The sequence below is a fragment of the Lissotriton helveticus genome, chromosome 8 (assembly GCF_964261635.1).
Source record: "Lissotriton helveticus chromosome 8, aLisHel1.1, whole genome shotgun sequence".
Classification (NCBI taxonomy): domain Eukaryota; kingdom Metazoa; phylum Chordata; class Amphibia; order Caudata; family Salamandridae; genus Lissotriton; species Lissotriton helveticus.
This window is the reverse complement of record NC_136069.1, coordinates 1,170,837,471-1,170,859,806: the sequence shown is the minus strand read 5'-3', so window position 1 is coordinate 1,170,859,806 and position 22,336 is coordinate 1,170,837,471. Positions and strand designations below refer to the sequence as shown.

At 46.4% G+C, this 22,336-nt stretch overlaps 1 protein-coding gene across 2 annotated transcripts in view; it reads left to right on the top strand.

Moving 5' to 3' along the window:
- TPP2 (tripeptidyl peptidase 2) overlaps nt 1-22,336 on the top strand; it is a 596,335-nt gene that overhangs the window by 405,980 nt on the left and 168,019 nt on the right. For both annotated transcript variants that reach the window (XM_078658083.1, XM_078658084.1), the window contains exon 23: nt 21,653-21,731. In XM_078658083.1, the coding sequence (XP_078514209.1) occupies nt 21,653-21,731 (79 nt within the window). The remainder of the gene's footprint in view (nt 1-21,652; nt 21,732-22,336) is intronic.

Here is a 22,336-nt window from a genome sequence, read left to right as displayed (position 1 = left end):
AAAGCGAAACTACTTTGAATGCTTACTGCATACTTTTAATCCGACTGGTTCATAGCATAACATTTTCTCTAACAGAAATGTACATATATTTTTACAATGAGTTAATTTACGGTTAAGCTAGTGCATACATTTTCATGGAAATATAGAAAATCTTAAAAGCGAATATTACCAAAGCAAAAGAGAGACTTGAGAAATTAAAATACAGCAAAGTCACAGCCCATGTATGTTGCGCTTGTTTGGTGCTGAGCTCTTTGCCACACAACAGCTCAAGTCACTAATCTCTCACTTCCGTTTGTGGTAAGCAGTCCGCCTTGCCACTGCCCTGATGCAGCTGAGAAAGAGCATCCACAAATCCTTGATTCATGGTATACCCTAAGTCTTTGTGCTAATACTACGAACATGGCTGCTTGGTTTTGGGCTAATAAGGTTAGCATTTCACTGACAACATCCTTGGAAATGCTAAGCAGTTTTTTCACCAAGAGGGGTTTCTTCTAAATAGGAATTTGAATTTGACATAACATCTTGTGTAGTGGTTTTCTACATTGTGTTTACAAAGAGGGATAGGCAGAGGCAGAGTTATCTAGGTAGCTCCTACACCTGAGACATTAAATGCTTTTTACTGTCAATTACTAAGGAGAGGATTTCAGTATGGACTTTGTTAGTAATCTCACTTTACTGTATGAAAATGAGCTTGAGGAATGATCCTGGAAAATATGGTTTGCCTTTACCCTTCTTGCCGTTCATTTTCAGTGGCACAATCGAGCGCATTTCAATAATTAAGAAGGGACTGATTGGGTTGTCAGGGCTCTGATATTTAAATAAGTCCCTGATCTCTGCTGGTTCAGGACTTGCTGATGATGGGATCTAGACCATGAAACATACGCAGCTGTGATCACAGATTTTGCTTAGAGGGGCATTGTTGCGTTATAATGAAAAAAACCAAAAAACAATTACACCCAGCTCTTAAAAGGCATGTTTTCAATATCGAAACCATGGAATACTATCATCGTCGGAGAGGGAGAGACAATCTTGAATAGTGGATCTTGTGAACTCCAGTCCGGGGTGATCCAAACCTTTGCCCATAGCAACAAAGGAGCAAGGTCATGTCTATCCTCAATATGTTCCAGACCCACTTCAGAATGGCAAAAGAGAATCAATGCACTTTTGGGTATTATCAATAGCTGTTTAATAAAAGTATTCTCAACTACTTGGAGCTTAAAGCAATTACTACACCCCAAACACCATATTCAAATAAGATGACCAAAAGGAAGTAGCTCTCGTTTCTGGATGGGGATTTAAGGTCCCGCATTATTAGCTATACCTGGTGTTTTCCAAGATTGCAGATAAACTGTAGTTCATTAATACTTGCATATCTTAAGGCACTTGAAGTACAGTTTCTAGAGTATCTGTGTGACTGTTTTTTAACTCTTATTCAAAATAGCAGGTTTTGAAGTCTTTCCAAGCTAGCCTATACATGGTCTATAAAGTGGATCTATTTGTGAATGATGGGAAATATAAACTTTCATTATAATTAGCTCTTAATTGGACTCATATGTTCTTGTTGCTTCCAGTGAAAGCAGTGATTATTTATTGTCTGGTGTAGATGCTACCAAAATATTAATTCTCAGAACGTGACGGTAAATGCATGCAAGAAAGTGGCTCTGTATATACTGGACCAAAGTAAGGTACAGTGTGCACAGAGTCCACAGTCCCCAGAGGTTTGGCAGAGGCTAAAGTTAGATATAATCTTACTCTCTAAAGTGGTAGCTTGGTGGAGCAGTAAGGCAGTATCAGAGGACAGTGTAAAGCATTTGTTATAAACACTCAGTCAGCAAATGGTCTCACACACTCAAGAACAACTGTAGGCCAATGGTTTGTATAAAAAATATATAGTTGTTTTATTTTAGAACCAACAATAGGTATCAAAATATACTTTCTCAGAATGAGATACTTTAGTGAAATACTTTTCAAATAGGCAATAGACTTTTGAACACAATAGTTAAAGTTCTTGCAATAGGAAACACAATTTCAAACACAATGTGACATTGAGCACAATGGGAATTTCTAGTTAAATGCAATTAATTACTTAATAGATTACTTTTCTAACCACAGGACTGGATCGTAGATTCAGTCCTGGGATATCTCCTGTAAACAGTTGAGTAAAAGTTTTTTGGTTACAGCTGTAATTTTAAAGGAATATTATTGTATTTTAAAAGTTGACACTTCAAAACTTTTTCACATAGAATCACCAATGTTATCCTGTGGGAGGAAATTCACTTAGCAGGTAAGTAGTGTTATCGTTACTTTTTCTTACTCTGTGTTGTATCCTGATCCAGCACTGATGCATCTCCTGTAAACACGTGAAAGAATGCGTTTGTCAGACAGGCTATTTATAGCAAATATTTGTACGTTTCAAAAATCGACACTTTTTCAGCAAAAAGCAGGCAATGTTATCCTACGGAAGGAAAGTCAAGTTACCAGTAAGTACAGTTATAATTACTTTTCCGGGTCAGTGCTGGGCACCAAGATCTAGCATTGGCATCCCTCCTGATAACAAGTGAGTATTTTCGTAATTCGGCTGATTTTAGATGAATATTTAAAAGTTTTAAAACTCCACACTTAAAAGTATTTCCAAGTAAAACCAGTCAATGTTACCCTATGGAAGAAAAGTGAGTTATCTGTTTTTGGGTAAGTACTTGACTGGCAGAGTTAAGGTTCTGGGCATAGACTCTGGGGGTCTCCCAGGGTCAGGTCGGTACAGTTGTTACACCCTCAGCGGCACAGGGCAGCCGGGTGCAGAGAGATTCTGATAGATACATCTGCCGTGTGGATTCCTCACCTTGTGAATATCCCCTTGCGTCAGCAACATTCGGAAATTCTTTTTGTAGCTTCGCGCCGACGTGGATCCGGACGTCACAGAGGCACGGCACCGCTCGCGACTCCGCTGACGTCACCGACGCCTATAATAGGCCCACGCCGGCGTGATGACATCAGTTCCCTTTTTTCCGCGTCATCGACGCTAACGGTTTTCTGGGATCGTACTGTAGCTTTACAGTAACTTTGTTACTATTATCCTATTACTGTGTCTATCTTTATATTCTTCGAAATGTCGTCGAAGAAAACTGGATTTAAAGCTTGCGGTGAATGTGGCAATACTATGTCTATCACCGATCCTCATGAATGCTGTGTCTGGTGCTTAAGTTCCGACCATGACGTCGAGGATTGTCCTTGCTGCAAGAAGATGACTCCGAAGGCTTTAAGAGAGAGAGAGACGAAACTCCTCGTGGCAAAACTTAAAAATAAGAAAGTTAAAAAGTCTTCGAAGTCTCGATCTCGACGGTCGGAGTCGAGGTCGAGTTCGAGGTCACGCTCGGAGTCGTCTTCGGCTCACGCTTCGAAATCTTCGAGGAAGAAGCACAAGAAGAGGAGCCATGAGTCACGTCATCACTCTGAAAAGGACTCTAGTTCAAGACCGAAGTCCCAAGTCAAGCTTCTGAGTAAGGAAGTGGAAGTTTCAGAGTCGGAAGATCATAACTCTGTTGGTGAGGCATCACATCCGAATTCACCCGATTCTCAGAAGCAGGTCCATTCTCCGGTTCCATCCAATCCTTCTGTTCAGGAGGATGAAGGTGAGGAGCAGGGGGCTGGTGAAGTCAAAGTTCCGGTGCCTGCGGGTTCGTCGACCCCGGTTCCTGGACTCGATGAAGAGGTCAACGTCGTATCGACTCCACCTCCTCAGGAACAACCCAGAGGTCCATATCCTGATTTTCCAACTCCAGGTCAGGGTCCTTCTCAGTTCCTGAACGCCATGTTTGGTGTCTATTCCAGGGCAATGTTCCCGTCTGGTGCACCTGTTGGTCCCACGGGTCCTATGGCTTTTAACTTGGGTGTTCCCCAGGCTTATGCCCCTGCGCCCTTCATGCCTTTTATGCCGGCTATACCACTGCATTGGCATTTTCCGGCACCTCCTGTGTCGTCGACGCTGAAGCGTACGACGCCGACTCCATCGACGCCGATTCCATCGACGCCGATACCTTCGACTCCGAGACAGGATTCTGCTCGACCTCGAGTGAAACGACCTCATCCGACTTCGGGATCGACGCCGGTCTCGACTCCGTCGGAGTCGATTGCGAATCCTTCGACTTCTATCACGAAGGAAAGATCGCGAAGAGAGGCCCAGAGACTTCTGGAGGAAGAAAGATACCAGTATACAGATACTGAGGAAGGAGAGTTACATGATTATGAAGATTCTTTTGAGGACTTGGGTGAAGCCAGTGGACTTGAACTGTCCCCTGAGTGGGATTTGGCTTCAGTTTCAAATGTTCCTTCGAAAGATGTGGTTCCTTATCACACCGTTATTAAAAAGGCAGCGAGTTTATTGAACATTACTCTGCCCACTGCTGATTATAAACCAAATATTTTAACTGAGGTTCTTCATTCACCCTCTTCTGTTATTGAACCTATGTTACCCTTCAATGATGCCTTATCTGAGCCCATCTATGAAGTATGGAAGAAACCTTTGTCTGCTCCTGCAGTTTCTAGGACAGTAGCGAGGAGGTACAGAGTTCCTCCGGGTGACCCTGAATTCTTGTCAACACACCCCCTACCTGAGAGTTTAGTTGTTCACGCTGCCTGTTCGAAGAGGTCTGCTGGGGCTTTTCCGCAGGTTCCTGGAGATAAAGAATCCAGGAAGCAGGATCAAACTGCTAAGAAAGTCTTCTCTTCAGCCAGTATGGCGCCTAAATCAACTAACGCAACTTGTCTGATGGGGAGGTATATTCATGCCTTGATGGATTCTGTCAAGCAATTGGTTCCGAAAATCCCTGAGGAACAGAGGAAGGATTTTTAGGAGGTAATATCGGACACTCAGGCAGCTGCGAGGCAAGTAATCCAGAGTGGTCTGGACACTGCTGATTCGGTGGCAAGGGTCATGGGCTCATCCATGGCCACTAGGAGGGCTGCCTGGCTTAAAACTTCCGAGTTCTCTGCGGACGTCCAGTCTGTTTTGATGGACTTGCCTTTTGATGGCTCAGGATTGTTTGGTAAGAAGGCTGATGCTGCCTTGGAACGTTTTAAGGACAGTAGGGCCACTGCAAAATCTTTGGGTCTCCAGTCCAGAGGTACTACTGGAAGACGCTTCAGAGGGTTTGGCAGGTCTTCCTTTTGTTCTTACAGACCATCTCAGCAGCAGCCACAACAGCAGCAGAATACGCTGTACAAGTCGTACAGGGGCAGGCAAAGATCCCGCCCTAGAGGGCGTCAAGCTTCCTCCTCCTCTTCCCCCTCCCCTTCCCAACCCCCTGCCAACGCAGCAAAGCAGCCCTAGATCCGCCATTCCGGATCATGTGGGTCCAGTGGGGGGTCAGCTTACACATTTTCTACAAGATTGGGAATTAATAACATCGGATATTTGGGTTCTCAATCTTGTAGAGAATGCGTATACACTTCCTTTCCAGGAATTCCCTCCCAATTACCCTCCTTGCCAGGGTTATTGTTCGGAGGACCACCTGCTTCTCCTGCAGGAAGAAGTCCTGGCTTTGTTCCGAAAAGGTGCGATAGAGGTGGTTTCAGAGCAGGAAAGGGGTCAGGGGTGCTACTCCCGGTATTTCCTGATCCCCAAGAAAGATGGCAGGCTTCGGCCAATCCTGGACCTCAGGATTTTGAACCTTTACCTGAAACAGGAAAAGTTCAAGATGCTCAGTCTTGCGCAGGTTCTTCAAGCGCTGCTGGAAGAAGACTGGATGGTGTCGATCGACTTGCAAGATGCGGATTTTCATATTCCCATCTTGAAGTCACACAGAAAGTATCTCCGTTTTACGGTTGGGTCACAACACTACCAGTTTGTGGTCCTTCCGTTTGGTCTTACTACTGCGCCTCGAGTCTTCACCAAGGTGATGGCAGTGGTGGCAGCTCATCTCAGGAGAATGGGGATACATGTGTTTCCGTATCTAGACGACTGGCTGATCAAAGCGGAGTCGCAGGAGAAGGTGCTCCATCATCTGCAAGAGACAACTCAGTTGTTGCACAGGTTGGGTTTTTCGATAAATGTGCCCAAGTCTCACCTGGTGCCCTCACAGCGCAACCTGTTCATAGGTGCGGTACTGGACACTACTGTGTGTCGTGCATTCCCTCCTCCTCAAAGGATTCGCGACATACAGGAAATGATTCCTTTGTTTTACAATGGGGCGGTCGTTCCAGTCCTGAAGGTCCTTCGCCTGCTCGGTCTGATGGCTTCATGCATTCTGTTGGTCAACCATGCACGCTGGCATATGAGGGCGCTCCAGTGGTGCCTCCGCAGGCAGTGGTATCAGCACAACGGAGATCTCGGGGAGTCAGTGAAGATCTCCAGAGAAACTGCAGCGGATCTGTCTTGGTGGAGCGTGGAAGGCAATCTGTCTCAAGGGAAGCCTTTTCAGATTCCTCCATCGGTTGCCACAGTGATATCGGATGCGTCCACTCTCGGGTGGGGTGCTCATCTGGGAGACCTGGAGGTCAAGGGTCTTTGGTCTCCGGAGGAAAGGTTGCTTCACATCAACCTTTTAGAATTGCGGGCGATACGTCTGGCGCTCAAGGCCTTCCTCCCTTCCCTTCGCGGTCAGTCTGTTCAGGTCCTGACGATCAACACGACCGCGATGTGGTACATCAACAAGCAGGGAGGAGTAGGGTCGCAGTGTCTCTGCAGAGAGGCTCTGCGTCTCTGGTCCTGGGTTCAGGACCATCGGATTTGTCTGATGGCAAATCATCTGGCCGGAGTTCAGAACGTTCGTGCAGACAGTCTCAGTCGGCAGTTCTCTGCCGATCACGAGTGGAGGCTCCATCCGGGGGTAGTTCACAACATCTTTCAGATGTGGGGGACTCCTCGGGTGGACCTGTTCGCCACTCGCGAGAATGCTCACTGCCTGTCATTCTGCAGTCTCCAGTATCCGATGCAAGGAGCCTTGGGGGACGCGTTTCAGTTGAGTTGGAGCTCGCAACTCCTTTACGCGTTTCCTCCCATACCTTTGATTCCTCGGGTTCTGAGGAAAATTCGCCAAGACCGGGCCCAAGTCATACTGATCGCCCCGGATTGGCCAAGAAGGGTGTGGTATTCAGACCTTCTCCACCTCTCCTCTCACCCGCCGCTCCGTCTCCCTCACAGGGCAGATCTCCTCTCTCAGATGGAGGGGCAGGTTCTACACCCCCACCTCCAGACCTTACACCTTCATGCCTGGAGATTGAACGGGGCAACCTGATTTCTTTTTCTCTCCCTCAAGATGTGGTGGATGTCATTTTGTCAGCCAGGCGTGACTCCACTAAGTCCATCTATTCTTATAGGTGGTCTAAATTTGTTACTTGGTGCAGGGAGAAGTCTATAGACCCTTTGAGGGCCCATTTATCTGATGTTCTCCAGTTTGCCCTTTCTCTGGCACAGCAAAGGCTTGCTGTTGCCACGGTGAAGGGTTATCTTTCTGCGCTGTCGGCTTTTATCTGTTTGCCTGACCAGCCTTCCCTTTTTAAATCTCCTATAGTTGTAAGGTTTTTGAAGGGCCTCACGAATAAGTTCCCTCCTACCCCTTTTATTGTGCCTCAGTGGGATTTAAATCTTGTGTTGACATTTTTAATGGGTGCTCCTTTTGAGCCTCTTCACAAATGTCCTATGAGGCTTCTGACTTTCAAAACGGTTTTCCTCGTTGCAATATCTTCGGCAAGGAGGGTAAGTGAGCTTCAAGCTCTTAGTCACAAGCCCCCTTTCTAGTCCATTCATGCTGATAGAATGGTTCTTAGGACCAGGGCTGCTTTTCTGCCAAAGGTGGTGACTTCTTTCCACCTTGGTCAATCCATTACCCTTCCTACCTTTTATCCTCCCCCACACCCTTCCAAGGAGGAGGAGAGATTACACCGTCTTGACCCCAAGAGGGCGGTGTCTTTTTACCTGGACAGGACTAAAGACTGTCGTTTGGATGACCAGCTCTTTATTGGCTTTGCTGGCTGCAAGAAAGGAAGAGCGGTCCATAAGAGGACTTTGTCAAGATGGATCGTCCTCTGTATTAAGATCTGCTACTCTTTGGCCGGTAAGGAACCTCCAGAGGGTATTAGGGCTCATTCTACGAGAGCTAAATCATCAACCTCAGCGTTGGCTAGAGGTGTGCCTGTTGAGGATATTTGTAGAGCGGCAACTTGGTCTTCCCTCCACACTTTCGCGAAGCATTACTGCTTGGATTCCGAGGTGAGGGGGAAGGTCATTTTGCACGCTCTGTCCTTCAGGATTTCCTGGTCTAGAAGAGTGGACACCCTCCTCCGGGAGTGGGGACTGCTGTGGGACTCTATTCACAAGGTGAGGAATCCACACGGCAGATGTATCTATCAGAAGAACAAGTTACTTACCTTCGGTAACGCTTTTTCTGGTAGATACTATATCTGCCTGTGGATTCCTCACTGACCCACCCGCCTCCCCGTTGTCCACTCTTCTATGCCAGAAGTTTCTATAATGTATTATTTTATTGTCAAGGAGTTGTTTATTTCAAATGTTTCATTGCATTTGCTTTACACTGTGTGTGTTACCTTGATTTCTATACTGCGTATACTGTGTATATGTCTACTGTCATCGGTCCGTCCGTGTGCCTCGAAGGCACGGAAAAAAGGGCGGAACTGATGTCATCGCGCCGGCGTGGGCCTATTATAGGCGTCGGTGACGTCAGCGGAGTCGCGAGCGGTGCCGTGCCTCTGTGACGTCCGGATCCACGTCGGCGCGAAGCTACAAAAAGAATTTCCGAATGTTGCTGACGCAAGGGGATATTCACAAAGTGAGGAATCCACAGGCAGATATAGTATCTACCAGAAAAAGCGTTACCGAAGGTAAGTAACTTGTTCGTTAGGCCCAATGTTAGCCTGTGGGAGGCAGGGGGCCTGTGGTTGGTGGCTGCTGGCAAGCAGGCCACCACGCGGCTGTGGGAGCTGGGCTCCTGGTCACTTGCTCAGGGCAAATAGGGAAGTAGATTAGGACAGAGGTTGCACTCCCAGGGGCATTCGGGCGGCTGGGTGCAGGGTGCTTTTGAGCCGTCGGGCGCTCAATGCTATTCAAACTGAAAACTGAAAGTTGGAAGTTGAACAAAGGCTGCAGGCTCAGAGACGGAGATTCTTCAGGTGCGACCACCACTTTGAGAGGTAAGTTGGGCTGAGGTACTGGGTTTTTAAGAACTGGCACAGAACCGGTAACCCAGCGGTGTCAGGGTACACCCAGAGACCTCGGGTTCTTCCTGATCCAGACCACAGAAACTCAGTCTTCTAGGTGAAGTCAAAGATCGATTTATTGGCTGCAACCAAGGTAACAAGTGTCCTAGAAGTACAACACATGGGGAAGTATATTCTCAGGAGACTGCTCGAATTTATAAAGTCAGGCTTCTCTCTTTATACAGAATATTCGACTTCAGGCAAACATTCTTCGAATTTGAAATATATCATTTACAGGTTTTGGTTACAAAGGAAAAGCAGAGTCATGATGACATGTACATATTTCACGTCGTGCTGCCCACAACAAATCACTCGGCGAGGCCCAACATTTCATCAGATATCGGTGGACCCCCAATAAAACAGACACCTCCCAACCATAAAGTAAGTGAAGCAAAAAGAGTAGAGACAGATGTGAGCAAGATACGGCAGGTGTGCGTGCTGAAATGGTTTTATAGCTTGTTGAGCCTTGATGCTATCTTGCTCGGCCACTGGGAGGGGAACTGACCTAACGAGTTCGGCCTGGGGCAATGGTTCCCAACTTGCACAGGTCATAGAAAAGTCGATTAAGGAGTATGTGTCCTTGTGGAATTGAATTCAGCTGGATTAAGGCCTATGTAAAGGGCAACACTTAAATGGAGGCCAAGGGTTCAGGACGTGAATGACGATTTCGAGGTGAAATCGTCACCCGAATATGCTGAAAACATTTGTACATGACATGCTAGTCATTCTCGGTCTTTTGATACCAAATTCGTCATGTTTCGACGAAGTTTAATTTCTCGAGTTCAGGACGATTACATGAATCCAGAATTTTCAGAACCACAAACCCTCCTTTTGCCCTTACATAGGCAATTAATCTATCCTCATGTTAATCTGAGTCCAGATCTATATTCCTAAAGTCATTGAGATGTTGCTGTAACATCATTCTAGTACTTAGTTCATCTCTTGACACAGGCTTCCTTACACCTGAGGTAACACAGAGGCCACATATTGCAGGAGCACACTGTATGCACAGACAGAACAGGAAGAGAATGGCTAAGACCATCCCAATGACCATCAGAATTTTCCATCCCCAGGCGGATATCAGTTCCCAGAACCATCCCATTAACGACCAATCTCCTTTGTCCACATGAATAGATTCGGAAATCTTATGTAGTTTGGAGATGGCCTGGTACACCGTTGGAGCGTTATCTGGGATGAAAACGCAACAACTCGATTGGATCAATCTGCATACCCCACCTCGGTCTGCAAGTATGACATCTAGAGCGACCCTGTTCTGAAGGGTCATAAGTCGATCCGACTGGAGCTCAGCAGTCAAGTTACTAAGGGCACCAGCAGTTTCAATCACGGTGGACTCAACTACCCTTGTCAATTGCCTAATGTTCCTGCTGTTAGCCATGGATCCCCAGAACGGCAGAAAACCCTTTGCAAAGTCCCCAAATTCTTGACCTGCAGTGTCTTCTGCACTCAAAACACCTCTAACTATCCTTGTCCTGTGGTAGTCTGCCGCTGCTGTGTAGGTGGGAGGCAACAGAAAGGAAACAAAACATGAGCCCGTAAAGTCAGGGGGCAACCATGTATAGGCTCTATCGTGGCAGATGAAATAGGTACCCTTAGCTGCTAAAACCGCGGGGAAAGTCTGAGATCCAAAAACATACGTTTCAGTACAGACACTCTTCCCTAACTGAGCCCTGGGATTCGTGCCATTACCTTGCAGACACAGATGACCCTGATGGGGTACAATCCAGATCGGGAATGATCTCTTGGCTTGCTGTTTCTCACTCAGAGTAGCTCCATATCCAGTCATGTTCCATCCTATGTATAATAGCGTCTCATCTCTCGGGATAGTCTCATAAGAAACACCTTCCTTAATCATGTCTACTATACCCTTGACTAGAGCACTTTTCCTAGGATTGTCTGTTACAGAATGCAGGGGGTAGATTTCGTGTGCATATATGAACATTGTCCTATATGCCCATACAGAACCATTGTGACTGAATGGCAGGACCAGATAAGGGATACCTTTATCCGTGGTGTGAGGCATAAGACCGCACACCCAACAGTTAGTTTTGTTCATTACAAGTTGGTGTTGGTGTAACAACTGAACAAAGGAGTTATTGATGAACTCCAATCTCCTATTTGATTCGTGGTCAGGCAGAGGGTGGAAAGAATGAGAGGAAACAGTAGGAGGAGGTATGGGTGATGCAGTGGGTGCAAATGTTACACGAAAAGAAAGTAAAACATAGCTGATCAAAAATACCATTACACTGAATAGCATAAAAATACACAATATTATAAAACTTTTCCTCGTCATCACGTTGCACAATTTGTGCTTAAAATTCATCCGTTTGGCAGGTCTCTCCACATCGGGAAACTCCATCCTCTCTAAAGTGCTGCCCGCGGTGGGAGGTTGCCTCTGCTAAGGGATGCTTCTGTCAGTCTAGGGCAACTCCCTTGGACCAACCAGAACTACCGACCTAACGTCGCCAGCTGCACCCCAAAGACTTTAATCAACCGCGGCCCTAGCAGCGGAACCCGGATGGCGGTTCGAAAAACAAAAAAATAAGCAAGTTTCCTAGATGGGAGAGCTGCACTTTCAAAAATGGTACTTGGGGGGGAAAGGGTATATCTGTTTTATTAGTCTCTTAGTCTCAAATTGCAAAGGAAATTGTTTTATTAGTTCGTTTTTCTCGGTCTCAAATTGTATAGTTGTTTCCCTGGTATTGTCTGATCCTGGAACAAAAGGTCAGGTTCTGTAGTGTTCAATAGCTTGAATGGTGGCACAGCCTTGTGCGAAATGTTCTCATTTTCTTGTTCAGAGTCAGTTCTTTTTACAGGTAAGTCATGAAAAGGGACGGCATGTGACACGGTATCAGGTTCTGGGTCAGCGACACCCTTCTGGACCCACTGGTCATAGGGCGGAGGGAAAGGTATTTTCTTACAATGGATCCCGTGGACCCAGTTGGCCTTCCCCTCCACCCGAACGGCTGACCTTGTAGACAGAAGGACGAGATGAGGCCCGGTCCACCTGGGCTGGTCGTTCTTCGTTCTTTGGAAGTTCCTGACAAGTACCCAGGAACCAGGGTCAATGGCGTGACCCAGAGTCTCAGAAACCTGAGGCAGGGTGTTGTGGACCTGTTGATGCAAAACACGCAATTTAGCCGTCAATTCATACAGATAATTAAGCAAAATAGGGTGTTCTAGCTCGCTGAACTTAGTGGGTCTAGGCACTCCCCATATGTTGGCTGGCCGGCCAAAAACTATTTCATATGGACTAAGTTTCACTCGTGAATGCACAGTCATTCTAGTGGACAGGAGTGCTAAGGGTAGAGCGTCAGGCCATTTAAGACCTGTGCTCGCTTGGATTTTGGCCAGTTTAAGTTTTAAAGTGCCATTGTAACATTCTACTAATCCAGCTGATTGGGGGTGATTTGCAGCGTGGAACTTCTGCCGAATACCTAGCCCTTCACACACTCTCTTCATCACACGACCCACAAATTCACTTCCATTATCAGACCAGACCATTCTAGGCATTCCGAACCTGGGGAAGTACTCTTTCACAAGGGCTTTCGCTGTGGACAAGGCAGCATTGTCTTTTAGGGGATAGGCTTCTACCCATCTTGAGAAGGCACAAACAACAACGAGTACGTATTTTAAGTTGTTGCACCTCTCCATGTGGATGAAATCTAGCTGCAAAACCTCGAACGGATACGTAGGAGGTGCAAAATGACCAGCTGGAGTTGGGGTTCCCCTACCAGGATTGTGTTTCAGACATACCATGCAATTCTTGACAACATTCTCTGCACATTTGGGAATCCCTGAATTCTTCCATACTGGGGCCAACAACTCACAAATCCCTTTCACGCTGATATGAGCCATTCCATGAGCCATTGTAACCACTGCAAGCACATATGCATCGGGTAACAACCATCTCTGATGCTCTGATAATTCAATCCAGCAACCATTTGCATCCATTCTACCCGTACTTTCTCTCCACGTGCTCAATTCTTCCTCTGTGGCCTCAGCTTGAATGGACTTCACACTCTCTATTGTGTCTTCACACATTCCAACATCACCAGTCCATCTTGCAGGGCCTGCAACATACATTCGGCTCATTACATTCTTTGCAGTTTCTTTCGCAATCTCATCAGCAAATGCATTTCCACGACCAACATCATCAGTCACCTTCTTGTGAGCACTACATTTCACAATCGCCATTTGCAGGGGCAAGGTCAGTGATTCAAGAAACTCATTCACCAACTGATCATGCTGAATCTTAGCTCCATGCGACGTCAGGAATCCACGTTCTCTCCACAATCGCCCAAAACTGTGAGCCACTCCAAATGCATACTGACTATCAGTGTAGATAGTCACTTTCATTCCCTTGGACAATACACATGCTCTCGTGAGTGCAATTAATTCTGCTGCTTGAGCCGAATTATGTGGGACACGTGCAGCTTCAACAACTGTATGCAAAGTCGTAACAGCATATGCTGCAGTTGTGTCACAACTCGGGAGCTTAAAGCATGAACCATCCACCCATAATGTACCATCACATTCAGCAAGAGGAGTATCGGATAAATCTACTCTCCCTTTCGTCTCTTCCTCTGTTCTGAGAAAACAATCGTGCTGTTCTGATTCCTCTGCAATTGGCAACAATGTAGCTAAGTTTAAGGTGCTGCACCTTTTTATGTGCACATGACTCGCTAATAATGTCAATTCGTAACTGGACAGTCGAGCACTAGTTAAGTGCTGTGTCTTGGTTCTATTTAACAACGTGTCCACTGCATGTGGAACCATCACGACTAGTGTATTATTCATTACTAGACCAGCAGACTGTCGAATAGAAACAGCTGCTGCTGCTGTGGCTCTTAAACAACTTGGCAATGCTTTAGCTACCCGATCCAAAGTCGACGAAAAATAGGCACATGGACGCTGCCTAGCTCCAAACAACTGAGTCAACACAGACAATGCACAGCCCTCCTTCTCTTGGACATATAATGTGAAAGGCTTACTGTAGTCGGGGGTACCTAACACAGGAGCCGAACACAATGCTGTGCGCAATTCGAGAAAACTTTTCTGACACTCTTCAGACCAAGGAATGGGATTGGGTGTATTTTTGCACGTTAATGCCACCAAAGGTTTGGCCAATAACGAAAAATTTGGAATCCACTGTCTACAGTACGATGTAATGCCCAAGAAAGCACGCACTTCTCTCTGTGTTCGTGGCACATTCAATTTCGCTATTGCCTGAATTCTTTCTGGGGTCAGTTTCCTTCCCTCCTTCGATAAGAGGTGACCTAGGTAGGTCACTTCTTGTCGGCAATATTGCAGTTTGGAAAGTGACACCTTGTGATGAAGATCACACAGATGACGTAATAATGACAGCGTTGCCTTTTTACAAATTTCCTCAGTGTCTGCAGCAATGAGCAAATCATCCACATACTGTACAAGAGTAGCACCTTCAGGTAAAACAATAGTATCAAGCTGTGTTTTTAGAGCTTGACTGTATATTGATGGACTTTCACAGTAGCCCTGGGGAGCGCGTTTAAAGCGGAAGCTGCAACCTCCTAAACTGAAGGGAAAAAATCCCTGCTCTCCTCAGCAATCGGGATGCTGAAGAAAGCATTCTTCAGATCCATCACCGAAAACCAAGAGGCAGAAGCTGGAATCATAGTCAATAATGTAATGTCGGGGACAACTGGGAATTGTGGCACAACTATTTTATTCACCTCTCTAAGATCAATCACGAATCTGTACACAGGTGGCTGAGAAGGGTCAGTTAGTTTTAAAACAGGCAGAACAGGACTATTGCAAACGTTGCCTCGTGTTTCTTCAATCACATCCTTTTTAATCAATTCGTAAACGATCGCTAGCAAAGCTTTTTCACCTTCACTCGAGATTTTGTATTGGGGAATTCGTGGCATTTTAACGTTGGCTTTCAATGTTACAACATATGGTGGAATTTCTAAAAGGCCTACATCATTAGGACCAGTAGCCCAAAGAATATCTGGAAGAAACGACAATTCTGCTGGAAGTTTATCCCTCGACAAATACATGGGAGAAACCACTTTCTTACCTAAAGTAAGTTGCACTCCTGAAGGAGAACAGTACAAAGTCGCATACAATCTTTTTAACAAATCCAATCCTAGCAAGTTTTCACCACAACCTGTTGTCAGAATGAGGGGTGCTTCGAATTCGCAAGGACCAACAGAGAGACAAAGGGTCAGAAATCGGATTCCTAACTGGGGCGCCAGAAAAACCTACAGAAACGTTCATTTCGCCAGACAAAGATGCGCCAGGGAGTTTGGAGTGCATAATAGAACTCTTTGTAGCACCAGTATCCAACAGAAAAGGCTCTGACACACCTGATGTAATCACCTCAACGTAAGGTCCACTCTGATCTACTGGAACGGAAACAACTCCCTCTCTTTGTCTTTGGCTGTCCTAGCATTCATTACCCTCCAAATATTCATCTTCTGTGTAGTAATCATCAACATAGTATTGAGCTGTCCTGTCAGATGCGTTGTTCTGCTGATCAAATCTATTCATAGAATTTTGTGTGGAAGGGGACGTGCGTTCTGGGGGACGTTTCCACGTCCTCTACCTCTAGGTGCTTGCTGAACACCACGACCTCTTACACCAGAAACACCATTTGCACGTTGTAACAAAATAGGACAACTATACTTGAAATGACCCTCTTCCTTGCAATACGAACACTGGTTGGGGCCTACATGGACACGTGGCTGAGTGTACTCGACTCTTTGTGAGTTCCTCTGATACTGTTGAGGGTGCTGAAAATTATTCGGATAGTTATTCTGACCATTGTTATTTTGATTACCACCACCACGTGGCGGATATGCTTGCTGTAGCAAAACCTTCGTTTTCAGCTCTTTAGTTTTCTTTTCTACTCTTTCTCGTCCTTGTCTCTATTTTCGTAATATTGTGCAGTAGCCAATATCTGCGCCGAAGATGAGACTGCCCAAGAACTTTCTGAATCCTTTAACTTTTTACACAATTCTGGAAGCAGATTATGCACGAATTTATCGACAAACAATCTCTGACCACCTTCTGTGGTCATATCTTGACCGCTGTGGTCGACAAATGTCTCTTCAAACCTGGTGAAGAAATCTGAGACTGTTTCCTCTTTCTTTTGCTTGCATGCGGATAACTTATCCCAATTTACACGTATTGCAGGCATTATCGTTTTCATGTAATCAACTATTCTACCAGGGAGTTCTGCTATCAAAGGCTCAGGCTTAGCACCACCAACTTGTCGGGCATCTGCTGCAGCAATATTAGCCCATGAGTCACCTAATTCCTGATCATGATCTGTATGACGAATTTTACCCCATAAAGGCTGTGGAACAACATTCCCAAATAACATGTCGATATCGGCTAAATTCATTATACATGACCCAGCAGTCTGTGACAACTCTTTGTAATATCCTGCAGGATTTTTACGCGGATCAGGTAATGTCTGTTTGAGCGCTAAAACTTCAGCTCGCTTCCATGGGACATGTACCCATACACGCTGAAAGTGTGGCAGAATGGGTGGGTTAACAGTCGTGTCGCCCTCTCTCCATTGTGGGGGGACTTCTCTCATGGGGTATTGTCACGCCTTTTTCCTACTAGACGCACTAGGCTCAGATTGTGATCCAGAACTACTCCCCTTACTCCGGTATGATAACAATATTTCAACCGCTTGCTCTACATCGGGACCTACAATCATGCCCTCTCCAAACCTGAACCGTACACGACACAATTCCTGCGGGATGCATTCTAAATCATTGTCTTCCAAATCCTCACAAAGGAAAACGCACATCTGTTCAAAAACATATCTCTGCATCGGTGCTTCCCATTGATGGAAGACTTCCATGACAGACTCTACATCATACTTTACGGTGTCCATAACCCATTTTCGTGCTAAACGATTCAGTGAGTCTCTCTCTTGATAGTCAGGCAGTCGACTTCGCAACTGTCTTCGTTCCATTTTAGGGGTCGTGGTAGGCGACCCAAAAAGAGGTGAAAGAAGGTTAGTGACAGTGCTGGCCATTTTCTGCCGAATGGAAGGTGAAACTGAAGGAAGAACGGGGTGAGATAAGGCAGAGGCAGCGATACCACCAGAGGAGGCATCAGGAGAAATAGAAGGGGCACTAGGCAAAATCGTAGAGGGAGCATTAGGAGAAGTAGAAAGTACACTAGGCAAAATCGTAGAAAGCACAGGTGAAACAGGTGTGATCGGTGGGCCTTGAGGAGGCTGCACCATAGGGACAGGAGCCAGCTGGAGAACAGCTGGTGAGTGCTGCGGAGGAATAGGAGGCGCAGGTTGCACAACTAAAGGTTGTGGGGGTGCCGTGGCATTTTGCGCATAGGGGGGTGGCGAACTTAACAAATGTGACATTAACGGATCCTTTTCACGCTCTTTGGCTGCCTCTTGCTGAAGAGACGGCAAAACTGGATAACATTTATCTATTGCCATTTTACGTTGCCTGTGCAACTGCTCTTCCTCATCGTCTTTAAATTGCATAGCGGCTTGCATTACTGAAAGTCCTCCTTCTCTCTTATTTTTCTTAGCTAATTTAATTTCCTTTTGTTTGGCCTCCTTACGCCATAGGCGGAAAGAGTCAAACATTGCCGGCCGGGCTTTCTTTTTGAACAGTTTAACTTCAAGGTTATCTAAGATTTCAGTATCAAAACTACCATATTGGGGCCATTTTAAAACACCATCTTTCCTGGTGTATTTGATCCATACTTCGTTGTATGTGATGGGGCCTACCCCATGTTTCACATATAACTCGTAAGTTGGAGTTCCAACCGGAGGAACCGGACAGGAGTCCTCCAATCGGGAGTCCCTATTATTATAACCAAGACAAAACAAATTTCCAAGTCTAAGTCTAGGCATCGTCGCTCTCTAGTCTAGTTCCAAACTTCAAAGGATTATCGATTACGATTTTTCTCGTGAAAACACGAGTCCTTCGGTTTTGGTGCTTGCAAGTACCAATAATTATCCCAAAGGATACCCAAGACTAAGACCAACTAAGGACTGGGAGACGCTCCACTTATACTTAACTGAGATATCGATGACGTCACCCGAAGACTCGTCTTAGTGTTTCGCTCTACCAAACTTCAAGGGTCCAAATCAGGGCGATAGCCAGGGCAGCAGTCCTTTGTAGCCGTCGGGAAGCGGGGAACCTCGCAGCAAAGACCTTCGGACCACGTCGACATGCAGGTGTCGATGAGGTGGTTGGCCGTCCTCCGGAATTTTCACACGAAGCTCCTCACGAACCTCTGGCTGACTGGTACCACTGGAATCGCCCCAAACGTTGGGCGCCAGCTGAGGTACTGGGTTTTTAAGAACCGGCACAGAACCGGTAACCCAGCGGTGTCAGGGTACACCCAGAGACCTTGGGTTCTTCCTGATCCAGACCACAGAAACTCAGTCTTCTAGGTGAAGTCAAAGATCGATTTATTGGCTGCAACCAAGGTAACAAGTGTCCTAGAAGTACAACACACGGGGAAGTATATTCTCAGGAGACTGCTCGAATTTACAAAGTCAGGCTTCTCTCTTTATACAGAATATTCGGCTTCAGGCAAACATTCTTCGAATTTGAAATATATCATTTACAGGTTTTGGTTACAAAGGAAAAGCAGAGTCATGATGACATGTACATATTTCACGTCGTGCTGCCCACAACAAATCACTCGGCGAGGCCCAACATTTCATCAGATATCGGTGGACCCCCAATAAAACAGGCACCTCCCAACCATAAAGTAAGTGAAGCAAAAAGAGTAGAGACAGATGTGAGCAAGATACGGCAGGTGTGCGCGCTTAAATGGTTTTATGGCTTGTTGAGCCTTGATGCTATCTTGCTCGGCCACTGAGAGTGGAACTGACCTAACGAGTTCGGCCTGGGGCAATGGTTCCAACTTGCACAGGTCATAGAAAAGTCGATTAAGGAGTATGTGTCCTTGTGGAATTGAATTCAGCTGGATTAAGGCCTATGTAAAGGGCAACACTTAAATGGAGGCCAAGGGTTCAGGACGTGAATGACGATTTCGAGGTGAAATCGCCACCCGAATATGCTGAAAACATTTGTACATGACATGCTCGTCATTCTCAGTCTTTTGATACCAAATTCGTCATGTTTCGACGAAGTTTAATTTCTCGAGTCCAGGACGATTACATGAATCCAGAATTTTCAGAACCACAGGGATCTTGGAGGATAGGTAGACACCCAGGAGTTGGACACAGAGGGCCATGGGGCGCCGGGTGCAGGGGGGTCTTTTGACGTCGGGAAATCTTACCCTCAGCTGGTCGCGGTTGGAGGGGTCCCTTGTTGTGAGGCTGCAGGCGTCATCTGGGTCGTCGAGGAGGGTCATTGGGCACTGGATTCGTGGTCACAATCGCGGGGGGGACGTTCTCGTGGTCTTTGTCCACTCAGGCACAGGATGGGCTCAGCGGGTGCAGTGTGTGCTAGATTCGCGGTTCCTGGCTGGCACCAGGGGTGTTGCTTGTTTGAGCAGAACCACTGCTCATGGGAGTCCCAGTCTTGGTAGAGTCACAAGGCAGTCCGGTCCTCCGGTTTTTTTGAGGTTGCTGACCACTGAAGGCGCCAGGTTTTAGCAGGAGCAGGTTTGAGGGTCGACAGTCCTGTAGGGCTGGGACCAAGTCAGTTGGTGTTGTCCTCTTCTTAGCAGCTGCACAGCAGGTCTTCTTGTTTCTTGTTCTTCTTGCTTGTTTCGGTATCGGGATCTGAGGAAGGAAGGTTCAGGGTGCCCCTTAATACTAAATTTAGGGGCGTTCCAGGTAGGTCAGGGGCAGGGACCAATGAATCCCTGTCCTGGGGTGAGTACAACCCCTATCCTGCTCCTCTCGTGTGGGAGGGGGGGCAGGCGCCTATCTCTGATTGGGCTGGGCTCCCCATCCTCAAGATGGCGAGAGCCCGGAATTGTGCATTACCTCGCCTCCCCCACCTGAGGGGTGGGGTTGGCAGAGACTGGCACACCCCCTTCCCTTCCTTTGTTTTTCCCGCCTGTCTTCCCGCCAGAGTGGGGGTCAGAACCGGTGGGGGCCAGTTGCTGAGTACAGCAAGTGGCCTGGAGAAGCTCACAAAGGCGGCATGCCTTTGAAGCTCCCCTGCACTTCCTGGGGAGGAGACCTAGCACCTCGTCCCAGGATGTGCATTGTTGCAGACCCAGGAGATCAGACGGCTCTCCACCCAGGGGTCCAGCAACATGTCTCAGCCAGGACACTGGTAGTTGGTTAGGTTTCAGGGGGCATCTCTAAGATGCCCTCTGTAGTGCATTTTACATTAAATCCCACAATGGCATCAGTGTGGTTTTAATGTGCTGAGAAGTTTGATACCAAACTTCTCAGTCTTCAGTGTAGCCATTGTGGTGCTGTGGAGTTCGTAATGACACCCTCCCAGCACCATATACTCTTAAAAGCATCACTGCACTTACAGTGCCCAGGTATGGCCCTGGCTACTGTAGGGGCACAGGGTTCATGCACGTGTGCCCACACCACTTGCATAGTGCACCCAGGTAGAGGGGTGACTGAGGTATGCCAGGGCAGTGTTTTTGTGGGCATGGCACACAGGGATGTGTGCCATGTTGACTCTGTTTAGTTCTGCACCAAGACAATCAGCTTGCAATGGCAGTGTGTGTGTGGCAGGGTACAGGGCTCCTAAGGGTGGCACAGTAAGTGCTGCAGCCCTTAGGGGCCTTCTCTGGTCACAGTGCCCTGGGCACCTAGGGTACCATTTACCAGGGGCTTACTTGTGGCCAGAGATGCCAATTGGTTTTAGGCTTTAGTACAGTTTTTAGGGGAGGAACACAGGCCCTGGGTTCCCGATTCTTGGGTCCCAGGGCACACCAAGGAAAAGTGCATCAGTTATCAGGCCAAAAGTGGGGCGGGTTACTGCAACAGAAACCCACTTTCCTACAATGCAGATTTACATTTATATCTCTGGACTACTCCTTCAGAGCGAGGTGATACTAATTTGCAAATGGTTCCCTACAGAGCACTTAGGAAGGTATTGCAAAGTTGAAATAGAATAAATTCATAACTGGATGTATCCTCACTTTCTAACAATATATGCTTTTGCAATTCCTAAAGCATCACCCTGATGCAGCATCTGGAATTTGATCCGATTCCTAAGTGGTTACAGTTCTAAAAGCTTGATTTTTTTTCAAAGGAACTGCAGGATAGGGACAATTTTAGACATCTCTACACTAGATAGTTTAGGAACAGCATCTAAAGGCAAATAGTATTTTTTCAGACATTAGCTATAAGTAAAAATGTAATTAACTGTATTGCATGACCTTATAGTGGACTATGCATATTTTAACCAAATGGTCATTGTCAGTGTCCACTTGATCAGGTAGCCAGTCACGTGGTGGTCTTAATGCTGTCCTCATTGAACTTTTTCTTCTTTTCTAGAATACCAAAGGGGGCAGGACCTGGATGCTATCTTGCAGGATCATTGACGTTATCTAAGACTGAATTAGGAAAAAAAGCTGTGAGTAGTTGCAACTCGTTTTCAGTTGTGTAACTTGTCACTGTAGATTAACCATGCAGTTTAGCTATGCTCACTCCTTTTATATCTAGTGTTTGAAGGGCACTTCCAATTGCAACTATTCCACTGATACTCTGATGTGCAGGCTTTTCTCCATTTTTAGCCTGTGGAAATTTGCTGCAGCTTAGTGGTATGACGAAACTGTTTCTCTAGCGGTTTCAATGAAGAATCTTGCATGCTGGCTCCAGTATGACATAAAGGATGCCCTACCGTGGCCATCTCCCCCCCCCCGCCCCACTCAGCGGTGTGGATTTCAGCCTACTTCTTTTTTTGCTCACCTATTTTTCCCCAGCTGAGCCTTGCTTCTGTTCGTAAGTCCTGCATTGGATCTATTCTTTAGCAGTTTTTCAGCCTCAGGTTAATCATTCATCAGCCTTAGATAGTGTATGCCTCCAGCCTCAATTCATTCTTGACATGCCACTAGGCATTTGTGAGGAAATGGCTTTTTGCTGGTTCACCTTCACTTTTTGACTATTAGGAACTGAGGTAATGACTCTGAAAATGCACTGATGCCAGCTAACCAGACCTTGGTGCCAGTGCTCTGACCC